The 17,182-nt window shown below is 44.2% G+C and overlaps 1 protein-coding gene across 7 annotated transcripts in view; it reads right to left on the reverse strand.

The window, feature by feature from the left end:
* Positions 1-17,182, reverse strand: part of CFAP61 (cilia and flagella associated protein 61) — a 93,609-nt gene that overhangs the window by 28,856 nt on the left and 47,571 nt on the right. For 6 of the 7 annotated variants that reach the window (XR_010997813.1, XR_010997812.1, XM_068186283.1 and 3 more), the window contains 4 exons: positions 14,152-14,250; positions 10,440-10,608; positions 8,442-8,598; positions 3,258-3,547 (listed from right to left, as the gene is read on the reverse strand). Coding sequence is in view for 5 of the 7 variants with exons in the window: in XM_068186283.1 (XP_068042384.1) it covers positions 3,258-3,547; positions 8,442-8,598; positions 10,440-10,608; positions 14,152-14,250 (715 nt within the window). In the remaining 2 variants the exon portion in view is untranslated. The remainder of the gene's footprint in view (positions 1-3,257; positions 3,548-8,441; positions 8,599-10,439; positions 10,609-14,151; positions 14,251-17,182) is intronic. The other variant, XM_068186284.1, reaches the window with a different exon arrangement.

The following is a 17,182-nucleotide window of genomic DNA, read 5'->3' on the forward strand; positions in this document are numbered from 1 at the left end:
CTAAAAATAGATGCAAATATGTGAAGATAATTGTATATTACTTAGTGGCTGATTTCATAAATCAAAACCCAGACCTTATTCTGAATGTTATTTTACAAAACAAGAATGTGAAATAGAGTGTGATTTTAGCAGCACTGTCACAGCAGAGAGATCCTTCTGATACAGCATTTACAGCTACCTAAGTTAAGACTAAGACAGCAGAAAGGAGAATTACTAAACTAGACTCATCTGCTTCTGGTTATTAGATAGTTTAAAAACTCCACAATTTGCCACATCAAACAGCCTGAGTGGCTCTGCATATTTTCTGTGTTAGTCTAAGCATGGAACATAGACGTGAACCTTTTGTGAAGTTTGTTTTCTTTCAAATGCTCAAGCCAGCCTGAAACCCCAAGGAACAGAAAAGCACCAATGTATTTGGAATTTAGCAGGATAATTGTGCACTACAAGTGTTTTCCCAACAGTTGAGCCTGTTTACCAACAAGCTGAGTTACTTTGGCTAACCAGCATAGGGACAGTCAATGAAATGGAAAGATTGTAAATTAAACTTGTTCAGAAGGAAATGTCATCCTCATTCCAGCTACAGCAGCGGAATTTCAGTCTGTGGAAGCTGCAGAGGCCAAGGACTCTAAATCCATAAATTCCTGCTCTAAGTCTCAAAGAAAAAAATTCAAGCAATAATTCTCTCCTTTTGTTTTCTTGTGGCGTGGGCACAGTCCCTGTCCTGGAGCACAAGGAAGCAGAGCTCTTCTCCCTCCACAGAAGCTGGGGCAGCACGACCAGCACTGCAAAGCAGGTGGTGCTGGAAGCAGACAGCAGATGTGTGAGAAGCAACAACCATGAGCAGCATCCTCAAAGCTCTCTCTGGCAAAGGATAAACTGAGAGCTGGCAGAACATGGTCCCTGAACAAGTGTAAGTCAGGAGTGCCCACTGGCCACAGAGGGGTGAAAGGAATAAGAATGACAAGGTTGAGAGATGTTTTGAACAAGATCACAGCCTGTAAAAGGCCCAGATGAATATTGTCCCACCGCTCCAAGGGTTTATGAAGTCCCAGAGCCCTCACACAGAGCTTTTCCTGCCATGAGTGCCCTCAGCTTTTAAAACCATCAGACAACAAGTTGCTGCCCCTCTAGCAAGAAATATTCCTTTACTGGCTGAGGAAAGGGTGGAAATGGTAGAAAGAAAAATTTCTTGCTGCCCCTCCAGCAAGAAATATTCCTTTACTAGCTGAGGAAAGGATGGAAATGTGCTCAGATGAGCACATTTTCACTTGCTGCCTTCATTCTGAACAACTCAAGACTTAATTGTGGCAGGCCAAAGCAGCATCTGTAATGTGTCCTTCCCTTAGCACCAGCTCAGGACAAATCTGTGACTGGGGCAAAGCTGTTACCCAGCTGTACCCCAAAATAGCTTTCTTGCAGACTAAGAGCAAGTGTCAGATACTCAACTGCCTGAAAGAAAAGGCACAGGAAGCTGGAAATGTTAGCAGTCCTGGCATAAGCAGAGATGCGGCAGTGAAGGAACCAGAGCCCCTGGGCTTGTTCATACATAAACTAAGTGATTAACCATGCACAGCTAAGGGAATTTTGACCATCTCAGGGAGCCAAAAATCAAGGAAGCTCTGCCCATGAGGGCAAGAGGACCACACAGCCCCACATCCTGCCAGCTGACAGGCAGGATAGTGTCACCGGAGGGGAGGGCTGCAACCTCCAGGTGGGAGCCATCTGTCAGCCTGGGCAGGAGGTAGGGAAGAGGGAGGCTGCTGCTTTAGGGAAAGAAGAGATTTTCTCCTGTTGTTTTTATCCTGCAGGACTCAACAAATTAAGTCCCCAGGAACTGCCAATCAACAGTTGATACTGGCTGAAATCCCAAAAGGCCCAGAGCTGCTGCAGAGACGATTCCTGCAGAGCCTGGTCTCTCGTGAATGCAGCTGCCTTCCTGGTGGAGCTGCTCTCCAGAGCCTGCTCCTCTTCTGAGTCCAGCCTCCCACATGGCTGGAGGCAGATACAGGAACCTTGCATGGCAGCTGAACTGGTTTTGGAGAATACAAAGCCCTTGACATCACAAGTAATTGCCGGTCTTTCATCTTAGAGGCTGTGAAAGAGAGACAGGGAAGGACTGTGGATGGAGGAAGGACTGTGGATGGAGGAAGGACAAGCATAGGGCACAAATGGGCAGGAGAAAGAAACCCCAAGGCAAGGGGCATCTGAAGGAACAGTGCAGGGCACGCAGACAAGGTAGTGGGGAAAAAGGAGGGGGCTGAAGGGGAGCTGGTCAGTGGATACCAAGTTGCAAAAACAAGAACCATGTTCAGATCTTTGTGGAAGGATAAAATAAAAGATTTCAAGGAAAAAGAAGAGAACTTTAAAAGCTGCATACAGAGAGAGGGTGGGAGGAACATCACTACTGATATAGAGAACAAAGTCAGGAGACTGCTATGGATAAAAGTGCTCTGTGCTTCACCCCCATCACTAAGGGCTTAACCATCCCGATGTGAAAAAGAAAAGGGCTGCAGAGCAGGGGGCCAGAAGGGACCCCAACACCTGGGGAGCTCCTGAGAGAGGCACAGGGCTCACCCTTTCCACAGTTAACTCCAACAGCTGCACAGAGGAGAGCACGCACTGTGGAGAGTGCAAAGGGTCTTGGTGGCTCCCTACAGATGCAGGTTCTGAAGTGATTCACCCCTGTGGATTAGCCCAGTAAAGGAAAATAGAACTATGCTGACCCTTAGCAAAGGCTAGAACCTGCCCCCAGTGTCAGAGCAGAGCCACACCTGTGAACATGCCGACAGCTTCCATAAGACATTGGTACTGTAAGTGAAAAAAACTGCAATCATTGATGTAGATGGAAAGGAACTTGCATAAAATGTATTTTCATTAAGTTACATACTATCCCAGTGTTTTTGGCTTCTACTATGACAATTAAATGCACATAACTATAGACAGGAGTAACTGCACATTTAAATAAGAAAAGGATTTCTGGAATTACTTTGAAAATTAATTAAGAGTATTTGTCACTCAGCAGTCACAATTACTTGTGTGTCAGGTGACTTAAATACATTTTAATCCAAATCAGTCAGGACATTAACAATAGGTTTATTTGGATTTTTAAAAAAGTAATAACTGAGACTAACAAGTGAATGTTCAATCTCCTAGAGACAATGAGGAAATAGATAAATCTGTGAAGGAGCAGGTAAATTTGATAACTTCTGTGTTAAAAAACCTACCCTGAAGGAAAGGTGCAGGAAGCGTGTACTTACTGAGCACTGCAGCTGGAGGAGGTTTGAGGCAGTGGTGAAGGCAGCCCAGGTGATGAGGCCATGGTCACCCTGGCCCCACTGTGCCAGGACGCTGCCCGGGTGCACAGCCACGCCCGCCTCTGCCAGGGCCTCCCCCACTGTCCGCTCCAGGGTGGTGTCTGCGAGGCAGGGACTGGCAGAGCCGAGCGGAGCCTGCACGAGATGGATGCGGGAACCATCAATCCCAAAGGATAAGAGAGTTTCTACCGTGGTGTAAATGTCAATTGTATTCCCATAGACAATGACGTTCCCTAAGAGGAAAAGAAAGGGCGAAAGATTTCTAAGACATACAATGAAAACCTTATTAGTATAACTTAGATGATAATAACATGGAATTGCACTCTTTGACCCTCTTATTTCTCTGATGCTATGAAGCAAACAATGTTACCTAGCAACAGCAGCTAAGATAATTTAGTGAAGAATCTGTACAAAACATCCCATAAAGTAGGAAAGTACTTAACACAGAAGTATGATATTCATCCTGACCTTATAATCTAAATTATTTTGATTGAAAAGCCCCTAGGGGCAAATAAATAAATAAATAAATAACCATTTTTATTTTGTTCTCCCCTCTCTCCCTAATTTTGCTCATTCAAAGGACTGATGGAGGGGGGAGCGGACAGAATCAAATTCAATACAGCATTCAGAAAACCCCCACAAACCATGGAAAGGCCAAATTATAGAAAACAAGCCCTTATGCCACATGGAGGTCACCAGTGCTGCCACTCCCTTCTGCCAAAGCCTGATCTCCAGAGAATGGAGACGGCCCCGCAGAGGTACCTGTCCATGGTGGTGAGGAGAGCTCGGCACAACTCTGAAGGCAGCTGCACATGGGCACAATACCCAGCTCAGAGCCAGTTCCATCCCTGCTCACAGCTGGGAGCTCAGCAAGCTGCAGGCAGCCATCCATCCGAGCAGCTGCCATGACAGCAGCATGTAGGAAGTGCTGCTCCTTCTGCAGAGCATCAGCACCAGCACAGAAACAACTCCTGAATCCAGCTCCATCCTCCTGCCCTGGGCAAAGGGAGCTGAGACCTGATCAATCTCTCCTGCCTGGCACTACAGAGCTGCAGGGCAGGGCCCTGCTCATTCTTATCCCAACCTGCTGCCACTTCAAATGGCACAGTCAGAGTTGAGCAGGAACATGAGGAGGGGAGGGGCTGTTCTGTGTGAGCAAGATGGGGCTCTCCAGCCTAAGGGCTAAAGCCCTCCTGACAATAAGAGAGGCAGAGCTGGGAGGCAGCAGAGCAGCTGTGTGTTTTATCTCAGGATGGTTTCATATAAAACACACTGACATTCCTCTGAGCAAGACTGAGACGTGCTCCTCTCCCCTTCATTCCCTCTGCCCCCTTCTTGGAACAGGAAGCATTTCTCTGTTGTGTGATCCACTAAGCCTTTAAGAAACCCAGGCAAAATGGATCTCCTCTCCTGGGGCTAAGGATCCTCATCTGGGGTCCAGAGCCCAGCCCTGCAAGCTCTCTGTACACCACACACCCCGCAGCCGTGCCACACTCAGCTGCCCCAGCCCCGAGCAAGTAGCGGGGTCTAGAGGGAGGCAGGAACACCTCCACCTGCCTGCCCATGTCCACATCAGCTCCTTTGTTCCAGATCTGACCTGTCAGTACAAGGATGCCTAAAAACCACCTTCCCAGTGCTTTCATGTTTCTCACCTGGGCAGTGCTGCAAGCAACGCGCATGTTTGTCTCAGCGGTGGCATTTCTGTCTCGCCACAAGTGACAGCATCCCCAATGCTCTGAATTGTATTATTTCATGGGCTAAACTAATCTCACTGGACCATGTTTTACTGCATGAGATGCAGAGCAATACTAATCTGAGCATGCACACAGCCCCAGCTCCCAAGAATATTAATGATAAAAATGTTAACAGATGTTCTACTATTCCCCTTTGACTACAAAGTTATTCATTCATCCCCATCAGTTTGGCTACTTGTAGCTGCCAAAGAAACATCTCCCTTCATAGCTGCCAGAGAAGAGACTTGCCCCATGAGTACAATGCACACCAATGACAGAAAACATGTTTCTACTGTTCACAGCAATGACCCGAGGGACAGAACCATTTTACCTACAAATGTATCTATTTGAAAACATAAGAACAAGATCTTACTACTTCCATAAATATCATATAGAATACAGGAATGCTCCAGTGCGTCCATCACTGGCCTGACTTCCCAAGCCAGAAGAATCTATCCCATACCTTGTGCCTGCCAGGACACCTGTCTGCAGCTACACTGGCCTCAGGAGAGTGCCAAAAGAGAAGACAGATGTAAGCCTGACTATTTTTTCCCTGCTACAGCAGGGTGTAATGCAAGAAGCAGCCCAGCAGAACCCATGGGTAAAGACCAGCTTTGCTATACTCATTTTCATTAATGCCACGTGCTGACAGTGCAGGCCAGGATGTGGTGTGCAGGTGCTGAACAGACCCATGCTACATTTATGTGTTTTCAACATGCAGGGAGTGAAACGTATAAGGAGTGAAGAGGATGCTGTGGCTGGAAAAGGAGGATGAGGAGGGCTTCCCTGAGGCACAGCCAAGAAAAGCTCCATTCTGACTGCAGGGCAAGGCTGGGCTGAGACCCTTCACCCTTGGGCAGCACAGCCCTCTCAGAGAGAAGCTCAGTTCCTGCATTAGACACTGGCATTTGGGATGGATAAGATCAGATGAGAGTCCTACATTTCTCAAAGAAAATTAAAATTCTGGTTTATATAGTAATATTAAATACAACTGCATTAGATCAGGAAAAGCAATGCTCCTTTATTGACCTCTTGTAAATCAACAATTTACTGCTTCTGCTTACTACAGTATTAGTGGCTTTTTAGATGACAGTGCTAGTAGTCTACGAACTGCAGATATTCATTATGGACTGAAATTATGTCCACTGAACAGAGAGCAGGTCCTCAGGATGTTTTTATTATTTAACTACATGAAAATGTATGTATCTGTGAGTAAACATAATTACCTTCTACAGAAAAAACAGCCATAAATAAAGATCATTACAGAAGTTTTATTGTTTATTACCTGAATGTCAGTGTCCTGCTGCAGAGCAGACTCATTAATTTTCCACAAGTAAGAAGCACAAGATTTCGGTGACCCTAATGTGACCTGAATCTTTGCAGTTTGCAAAAGCTAAAGCAGAAACCCAGTATGAGCTAAAGCATTAGTGGCTCCAGTTGGTGATTCATGCACTGGAATTTTAATGCAAGAGTATTCCTACAAACACACTTTTAATAAGGCAGTAAACTATGCTTAGGTGAAGAGAAAAAAAAATTGCTTTATTTTGGGCCATTAAAGCAGTTTTGTTCCTTTACTTCCATCCTACTTTTATTTTCATGGAAAGTGCAGAACTAATAAGTGATGAATTTCAATTAGTCCAAATTACAGCTGTAATAAGCTCCATGCATTAGGTGGCTGGGTTTCATCAGTAAGCCACCATGGTGGCTGTGGGGCCAGTGATTGCCCTGCTCCCAGGCCCTCAGCAGCAGAAAGCCCTCCCAGAGCCCTGGCACAACTGTCAAGACTGAAGGAAGGAACAATGTTTGTAAGAAATACAGCTGGAAGAAGCAGGGTGAAGAATAAGAGAAACTGAGGTCAATGGAGGAAGACCTCTCCAGCTGGGCACTGCACAGCAGCAAAGAATGTGATGGGAAGAGCAAGGAGAGGGAACTGAAGCCAGAGCAGGGGGAAAGGGGAAGGTGTCACATCTCTCCTAGACCATATCTCCAAAAGTGCCTCCAGACCAACCTCATTGGTGGTGTGAATTTACCTTCTCTACGCATGAAGCCAGGCCAGGGCCTCATTAAGAGATGCAGCTCCACCTTGCAGCCAAGGCCAGCAGCAATAACAAAGTGAAGATGAACATCCCATGACTTCAGCACTGCTGCTGGAGCAGGTGCACTCATGCCAAGGCAGGTGAGACAACATGATTGTGCCATTTGCTGCAGAGTGACTGATCCTCCTGGCACTGTGCATCCCAGCCAGCGGCTGCTCCCGGGCAGAACCCTGCGCAGGGGCACCGGAGCACATTCCAGCACTGGGCACACAGGGAGTTACATGAAGGACTAGCAGCAGCAAACAGGGAAAGCTAACACCCTCATCTGTCTATGCAAAGTCAGCTGCTGTACCAGCTGGACTATGTGGGCAGGGCTGGTACCAGCTGGAGGAGGACAGGTGGAGCTGGACTGCTCCAGAGGCCAGGAAGCTGGCCGAGAAACACTGCCATGTGTATGAACCCCTGTGCTGATCACAGCAAGACCTGGAGGATGATAAAGGAATCCCCAACGTTTTTAGAACTTCCCTAAAGGACTGCCAAGCAGGTGTGAACCTTGCACCACACCAAAACACTGCCAATTCTCATTACACTCCACAAACAAAGCAGGTAAAACACATCTTCAGAAAAGTCCTGCTCTTGCACTCTGCCAACAGGAATTCCCCACAAAGACAGCTTTCCTGCTCTGAACTGTCCTGACTCAGAGCCAGCAGGAACTGACATTTCATGAACTCACTGAGTCTTTGGTCCCTGATTTTCTAGTTCAAAGTTGACTCAGAAACCTGGATGGTCCCAGGTATTTTCCATAGCACACATACAGTGGATGAACTAGTGAACATACAAACAGAGCACCCACAACAAAGCTGAGGAAATACAGGGATGGTGCACATCGGCATAAATGTCTGATTTTAAGGGTTAAAAAGTACCAGGGACTTGCAGCTCTATGTGAAAATCTGCCACTGATGCAACTGAATACAATGCTGACAGACACTTCCTAATTTAGGCTTATTTTCTTTGTGTTATGCCACAAATCTAGATATTTTTCTATACAGTAGAAAACCACATCCACTAATTAAATTATTATTTCACTGGTGAATTAATGACTCCAGACAGATTTGCATTTGGGACTCATTTGGTTTTCTATAATAACTGCAGATAATTAATCTATCTCAAACCTTTCTTTCTCAGCTAAGTATGCTGGGTATCAAAAATAACAAAAAATTCTAAATTAATCTGGAAAACAAAGCACAGCAGATGAAAGACTGGTAGAATTCATCAGGCGCCAATTATACCAGGGAATAAAGGAAATAATAAGCCTAGGAAACATTTCTGTAAGTGCGTGTGCTAATGAAGCTCCTTACCTCTGGAGCTGATGAGGTTTTCCTCCAGCCAGAGTGCTGCCTCCAAGCAGTCCTGGGCATCATTGAGAGTGAAGTGATTGGAAGGCACTTTCTCCATGTATCTCTGTGGCCACTGACTCGTGACTTCACTGATATCTGCTCCCATGGGAGCCAAGGCCTGAAGAAATGAGTCCGTGAATGGATATGGCACAGACCTTGGAGATGTTAAAACACAATAACGCTCTCACTTTGGCTACCCAAGGGCTGCAGTTCTGGCACATCCCAACTCTTTGTCACAGCATTAGCAAACACACCCATGGCCACGGGGAACATGGATCCCATTGATCTGAGTGTACATGTGTGCAGGTGTTCCCTATTTCCCGTGGGATGTGGGTGACCACTTCAAACAGTGCTGCCAATGCAAGTGCATGGGGCAACGCCAGGGACTGCACAGCAAACAGCAGAAACGTCCCAACACACAGTGGGGGATCTCAGAAGCTCTCTGCATAACAGATCACTTTTAACAGCTCTGCCTCCACCTTTTGTCAGCAAAAATCAACCTTCTACAATGACAGATTGTGTCCCAAAGAAAGGGATCAAAACCTGCCTGAAAGCTCAAATGTGAAGATTCAGTAAGGTGTTCACTGTGTAATGCTGCTTTACAATAACAAACTCAGTCTGAGCTGTACAAAACAAAAAGGGAATCTTGTCTCTTGACTTCCTCAGCACCACTGAGCTATGTCCTGAACCCTGTTCTCACTGCCAGCCAGATCAACTGAAATACTGCTGGGTCATATAAAACCAGGCATGACACCAAAAGATCTTACTCAACAAGTAAATCTCTAAATCATAACACAATGTTTTACTAAGCACTAATTTGACTGCTTACCAAAGAAGAAGCAACTTACAAAAAGGATGGACTAGAGCTCTGTATAATAAAGCAGAAGCCACTAATTTCTTCTTATCCTTTTGTATAGCTTGAAAGTGAGAATAGATGATAATGATGGAATTTCTTATCAAAGGCAGATAAAACCTGCCTTTTCTCTTGCTATCTGTAGCTTTCTCCCCCACTGTAGTTACTTGCCATAAATTATTTTGCGAGTCAGAGTTACCTCCAAACTCATTTTCCTAGGAGCACTTTTCCAGCCCACACTTCAGCTTTTGTTTCATCCCTACTGAGCAGTGCCCATGGGCTGCTGTTTAAGTGTGCCTCTGCTCTGAGAAGGATCACAGACCACACAGCCTGCTGCACACAGGTGGCCAGACACCACTCTGGGACGTGGTACAGCACTGCAAAGCTGCAGACATTGCTCACATCCATCTCCTGATTTTAAAGGCAAAATGCCTTGCTCATAACTCCTACCCCAAACCACCCAGGTAAAGCAAAGCCCTGCAACAAAGGGGCTGTACCAAGCTGCCCGTTTGGTTACGGGGCCTGATGGCCTCATGGGGAGACAGGAGCCAGAAGCCACCCTGCCCAGGGAGTCTGAGAGGAAGCTGACCCTGTGGGGCTGGAGCTCAACTTGATTCCACATCTTATGTGCAGCTAAAATCTCACTGGAAACTCAGCTGTGTGCTACAACACCAAGCAGCACCATGGACGTGCCTAGGCATGGTCATCACGTGAGATGAGCAATTAATTTAATTTGATAAGGAATTCTCTCAGTTTCCAAAACTAGGTCAAATGGTGTTAGACCAGCTGGAGTTAAGTCTCCTTTGGCTGGGACCACATGTCATTTGAGCCTGCTCCTTAGCAGGTTTAATGGTTATGCTGGCAAAAACACCAGCAGCTTTGCCTCCTGCCCAACCCTGAGCAGTAAACTGCTGGTGGGACTCTGTCCGACCCTCCTCTCCTCCAGCTTCAGCAGCAGCACTGACACAGCCCTACAACCTGCTGCACTACAGGGCTGCAAGCTGCTGGTGCTACCCTTGCTAAGGCTGCTCTGCCTAATCTCAGGAACACCACTCACTGTAGAAACCCTGGGAATACTCTGCTGGTTCACTCTGCACACAGCTCACCTGGTAGCTCTGTCCTGTGCACAAAACCAGGTAGTCGTATGGCACTTTCTTCTCCTTGGAAACAACAACGTATTTGGCACTGCGGTTTATGCCCGTCATTTTACCAACCACAACATTAACCCAGGAACAAAGTGACATCTGTGCATAATCTTCGTCATTAAAACAGTGGCTGCAAAGAAAAAATATCTGTAAGTGACATTTCAGCAGCTGACAGCAGGCATTAATTAGACATCTGGTGAGCTCAGCCCAGGCCCCCAGTGGTTCCACCTGCTCCCTTGCTGTGAGTTTACTGCAGTCTATGGTAAAAGGTTAGGTATTAGGAAATACTCAGTTACAAATTGACAGCTTTCTACTGAACCCAAACAAGGTCTTCCAGCATTGGGCCTTACAATCATGTAATTTAAGAACAAAATCAGAAATCTATGCTTTACTCCGGTTTTCCTTTGCAGGCTGATGCAAGGTAGAAGCTTTTGAACCTGCAAAGAAAATAACTCAACAGTACAATTATTTCTCCAAGACAAGACTTCTTTAGTTCTTAACTGAGCTTTTCCTCAACTTTCCTTCCTTTCCTTCCAATGTCACCAGTCATAGCTAAGGTGAGACACAAACGCAGGGAATACACGCTACCATTTTAGCATCTGTATTCCAAAGTATTAGTCCAAAAAGTTTAAAAATAAATAGAAAGCAAGGAAAATGGTTGTCAGAGCTAGAAGTAAAATGTAGAGATCTCAAGTCTCCTATTGGTGACCCTTTTCCAAAAGAACTTTTCCACAATGCAAGAATGAAAAATATTGAAAGCACACTAAACTGGTCCTGAGTGGTGCACTCCAGGATGTTTAGGTGTGAATGAAGCACACATCACAAGCAACATGCTCTGACAGTGTGAATTCCCTATCAGTACCCTAAAAATCGCATGTTGGCTTTGACAGTCTCAAGACAAAACACTCCATGTTTTAGGGGCGTTACAGCCTGTTCCAAACAAAAAGCATTGGATATCCCTATGCATGAGAGAAGTATAAAAGATCTGGAAGCTGCTACTTTAAAAAGCCAATTTTAAAGCAAAATCCAAATGGAACAAAACCTCTTTTAATTCGTCAGCAATGAAAATTACAATTATTTCTAAAGGCTCGGAGTGTGCTCCCACCAAGGATGTCCAACCAAGTAAATACCAAGACACTTACTGATTACTGCATTTGTTCCACACTCTCTGCTTAATAATAGCCTTCAGCAAAGACAAAGATTCCTGAAGATAAAATACTTCCATACAGATGTTCAACAGACCCATCACTATAAAACATGAGAAGAACATTCCCAACTAGGTTCATCATGACCCCCGAATGCCACTGAGCCTGGCAATGGCCCACCACGGAAATGCACAAGAGGTTGCTGGCCACTGTGCAGATCCAGCTGGGCTCAACTCCATCCCTCCCCAATACTGAAAACCTGCACCAGGAGGAGCCCGTTCAGTTAGGTTCTTTCAGTAGAACTGGACAAATCCATTCATAGCTTTGTAGAGCAATAAACCCACAGTACCTAGTGAAAAAGAACGCAACAGGTTTAAAACATGCAAAAAAAAAAGAATGGCTGGTGTCACACAGGTATCTGGTTTGTGAGACCAGAGCAGCACTGCAAGAAGAAACACTATGAACAATCTATATGAAAGACGCTGAGTCTCACCCCTGCCAGGGCCTCAGGAGGGGAATGGCCAGTACAGAGACCCTGGGCTTCACCCAGGCTGTCAGCTCAAGTCACCACAGAAAATACACGGCCATTTAGAGGCCTGCAAACTTCACTTTCTATGTATATTTAGTGATGAAAAATATTCCACTTTCTCCCACAAGCCTCAAAGTATTCAACAGAAGGGGTTGGACTCATGGTTAAGCATTTGATGCTTTTCTGTGGCACCAGCAACTGCAGCAGAGAGTGCAGGCAGAGACCAGCACTGACAGCTGCTGCTTTGCCATTAATACCAGGACACACATCCCAACACAGAGCTCCTGGTTCCATGTTAATCATTGCTACCAAACTCCCAAAACTGGCATTCAGGATGCCACAGGATCAAATACAGTTGATTTCAAAACCTGGGGAAATTTAGGATTGAATTGCCAGGCTTTTTGTGATGCTCTGCATCCTCTGTACTCACAGATACCAGAGGAAAAAAAATAAGGAAAGAAAACCACTGACAATTCTGAACTGTAGTAATACAGAAATCTGTAAATAAAATGGACATTAAGGACAGAGGAAAGTTTTCAAAAGCACCTCTATAATTGAGGTGCACAGCTCCCAGGAGACTGACACTCCAAAATCACAGGGATGCTTTTAGAAATCATACCCTGCAGAGTTCAATTTTCACTCTTAATCTGCTTTCAGATTTTAACAGCTAAATCTGTTGAGGTGGTTCTGAACGGCAACTTTCTGTCAGGAATGATGCTTAGTAAAACTCTTTTCTACAGTGAACTTAGGGAAGAGACTATGTGCATTTATGTGAGAATATAATTCCTTCATTTGCTAGATTTGCACTTGAACACACCTCTTTCTACAGTACAAAAAGTAATAAAGGCAACTACTTTTCCAAAATGTCTTGTCAGGGCAAAATTCTAAATGAGATCAGATGGTTTTAAACAGGTTCCCACTACATTATTTTCACATCTTTGTAGAGATTCCGTTTGTAAGGTTCAGCAAGCAGACATGGAGCTCGTTTTAAAGTCATTTAAAGAACCAGCCCTTTAGTGCACTGCAGCTCACAGAGGAAAAGATTTGGTAAAATACAATGTAAAGCCTCCAAAGAATCACATGCCAAATCTAAATAACTTAGTACAAGTTCACTCCCCAAGTATTCAGAATAACTGATCTATTTTAATTCTATGCTTCTCAATGTTCAAAACAATCATGTTCAAGTCCACAGCGATGATTTAGTCCAAAATAAAACCCAAAAATACTGTATTTAAATGAGAATTATGTACTATGAACTTTAAGGAGGTTAAGATTTTATCTGACTAAATGGAAGCTATTATATTTATTGGCAAACAAGGAAGCCTGAAAAGTGTTTGACAGTCTCTAGACAAGGCTCTTCCACCATTTCCCTTCACAGCCCTACACAGCCCTGGTCTGGGGCAGTGCTGTGGCTGAGAATGGGGACAGACTGCCATAGCCCAGGGACTGGCACTCACAGCCCACGAGCAGCAGAACTGATGCAGAACAGTTCTGCCAAACTGATCAACAGCAACAATTCCCCCCGTACCCAGCAAAATCCCCACCAGCACTGGTGGGCTCTGCATCCCCCCCACACGCTGCCCAAAGTCAGTCCCTGTCACATTACCAATATTAATTCTTGTACATTCTTGGGTTCAGCATTATTTAGAACAAAACTCATGGAAACTAAAAACCAAAAAAGATTTAAAAAGCAAGCAGCCATCTTGTGTCATTTGTCTTCAGCCTGGAGATTTAAACAATTTAAAAAGCCTCAGAAAGCAGGGCCCACTGTCCAGGTATAACACAGTGGATTGCTCTCCTGAAGTTACTGCTTTGGCACTATTATCCTACTCATAATTCTATCCAACTCCTCTTGTAGGTGAGTGCATGCTGGATAGACAGACTGGAGTATTTTAGGGCTCTCTACGGATGTATCTAAAATTCAGGACAAGTTCACAAGAATTGCAGTGTGTTATGTTTTCTGCAGGAGCTATGGAAGTGTTTAGACATGAAGTCAAACCTGTTAATTAAAAATCTTCTATACTTGGAGCTCTGTGGGTCTTTTCCTGGAAGGCCATGAATGGAAATCAAGGTCAGGTTGTTAAATTTCAGATGCGGCCTGTGGAAAGAAAAACAAACAGCCCCAATTGAAAGAAATTCGAAGGGCACATCAAAGGAACAGTTTAGCTCAGAATTCCATGTTCAGGAGGATATAGAAAGCAATTCCTTTACAGAGGGTCAAAGTGTTTCACACTGCCCAGGTGCAGGTGTTTCTGGATACAAAGAGAAGAACAATTTCCACCACAGTTTCAGTAATGCCGGGGCGAGGAGGGGGACAAGACTGACAGTATGTTGAACTAAATGTGATCTGACATTTGAAAACAAGTAAATATGATGAGTGATTAAGCCTTCTAATCTTCAAGGCTTTCTCTAAGTTAAGGATGGACTGATGCAAATGGTACAAAGGAATCAGAATGTTTTTTATCAACCAATGTTAATTTGTTATTCATACATTTAAAAAATATATTCAAACAAAGTTAAAGGTCATACTTAAACCAAGGAATTTCAAGGTTATGGCTGCCCCTCTCAAAATGCATATTAATAGTTTAATTCTGGATTATGGATTATCTGTGGTAAATCTCCATGCATACTCAGGCCAAACACAAAGTAATAAATAACCTTAATGTAACAGAGTGCATATATTTATACAGATTATGGGCCTGATTCTCATTTAAATTAAGGTCACTCTGCAAAGGTGGATGTAAATAGAATTTGCTTTTCATTTATGGCCACCTTATGCTGAGTGATACAAAATGGTCTTCATGTAAATGAGAGTGAGCCTGATCCACAAAGCTGAAGGCAGTGTAAGAGTGATACCATCTGCACACCAGGAACATCTCTCGTGGGGTGCGAACAACAACTACAGGAACTTCACACACCGACAGAGCACAGCTCCTTGGCATTTATTTACATGGGTTTAATTACATAAACACCCTACACATCCTCCCAACCTCATAGCAAGGAAATTTCATTTCAATGTAGAGCTGAAGTCGTCTATATGTGCTGCATGGTCTCTTACCAACAGGAACTACAGTAACATTACATTTAAATATTGTTAACATTTAGGATGGAAACCTTGTGAGCCAGCATCAGAAAAATGGCATAATCAAACTTCTAGGCACTATTAATGTGCCTCTTTTGCATGACTGCACAATGATGCACTTTATTAATCTGGTCACATACCATTTTCCTCTGCAGATGCTCTACCTCTCTCGAGTCCACACGCTGGCATCCAGGATTTCCCCAGTCATATGGTATTTGTTCCCTTCTTCCTCACCGAGTGGGAGGCTTCAATCAGACCTCTCAGTCAGTACGATTTACTAACTAATGATTTACTTCTACCTCAGCGCTCCCATGGTATCCCCATATTAATTCATGTTTCCCACTCATTCATCTTGTAGGCATCAAAATGTTGATTAGCATCTTCTTAGATGAAATGAGATGAGACGAGTCGCATCTTTGATTTCCCCTTTACAATGAAAAAAAGGCAGGCACAAAGCGTGGTGGCTGGCAGCTCCCCAAGGGCAGGGTCGCTCAGGGGCAGAGCTCCAGAGCTGCTGGGGCTGATGCCTGTGCTGCACTCTGGCTCTGCGGAGCCGCACGGCTCCCCGCAAATAACGGCCCCATTTCCACACACAGAGACAAATCCCTGCTGCTGCTAAGTTCAGAATTTGGTCAGTGTTTAAGCACTGGCTGGCGGTATTTGTGCAAATTATCAGAATCGTTAAATAAGTAACAAATGTTTTATGTTGTGTTCCAAAGGCCTGGCTCCAGACGCATAGCTGGCACGTGCGACCCCAGGATTTAAAATACATTTACACACACACAGGCACTTGAAGACAAGCCTGAGCACTAGAGGGGAGCTGCAGCTCCTGCTGGCACTGGCAGAGTCACCATGTGGTGACAGGTGGGGGATTTTGCGCTTTATTATTTCTAGGCTAACAAAAGGATGGCTCATTTACTACAGCTTTGGACTCCTTACTGGTGCCTAAAAGCTCTTAACTGAAGAATAACCAAGGCCCTGGACATGGGCAGTGGTGTCAGGACAGAGACTGACTTAGATGCTGCTAATAAGTTTAACAATGAAACAGGGCAAAGTGGAGGTTCCCATTTGATGAAAAAGTCTTCAAGTTAAGAGCCTGAACTAGTGCAACATTAAGCAAGTGCACCTGCATTTTAGAAGCAAATAATTCCAGCAGGGATTCACGTTGCTGTGGATACAGAGGGAAGAACAGCTCGAAGATACTGGTAAAGCAGGGAGAGATTAGAGTATCTAGGTAAATAAGTAAAAGGTGTTAGGTTTCAGTGCACATCTCTAGAGGACAGCTACAAAAAGAATCCAGAACACCCTTGTTCTCAAAATAACACAGGGTTACCAATCTACTGAGCATAATCAAAAGGATACACAGAAAAGTTTTAGTATAGTTTTTACATATATCCTGGTGTTTGTGAATCTGTTAGAATATTCCTTGCTAATTTTGCTGGATTTTTTTGCCTGATGTCTATCTGGTTTTTTTTTCCTTCTGTGTGTGGCATAATGATGGAAGCTTAGATGGTGGAAACTGCCTGAGCAAATAATTTAATCACTTGCTTTCATTTAATCCCTCATTATCAGAACAAGTCAAACCATTTTTGTTACAAAAAATAAAGTGCAGCAAAGTAGTCTCCATGAACCCGTGATTTCAATTTATTTGAAACCTTACATTTTTAAGATTATTTTCCCAGTTTTCAATAAAAATTAAAATAAAGAAATGACAGAAGATAATGCTTTATCTGCCTTCTAAAGTTGGTAGCTATGTGAACTGTTCTCCTGTGTACATAATCTTTAAACAATAATATCTGAAATTATAACCTATCCAAAAATAAAGTCCTAATGACACTGGATCCTCAGCTTCACTGCAGCAGAGCCCTTATAAAAATAGCAGCTGGAGATCATTCTGAAAATGGTTAAAAAAATCTGATTGCAGCACTAAACACTGAAAAGTGAGATG

This window comes from Anomalospiza imberbis, chromosome 3, assembly GCF_031753505.1.
Source record: "Anomalospiza imberbis isolate Cuckoo-Finch-1a 21T00152 chromosome 3, ASM3175350v1, whole genome shotgun sequence".
NCBI classification, from domain to species: Eukaryota; Metazoa; Chordata; class Aves; order Passeriformes; family Viduidae; genus Anomalospiza; species Anomalospiza imberbis.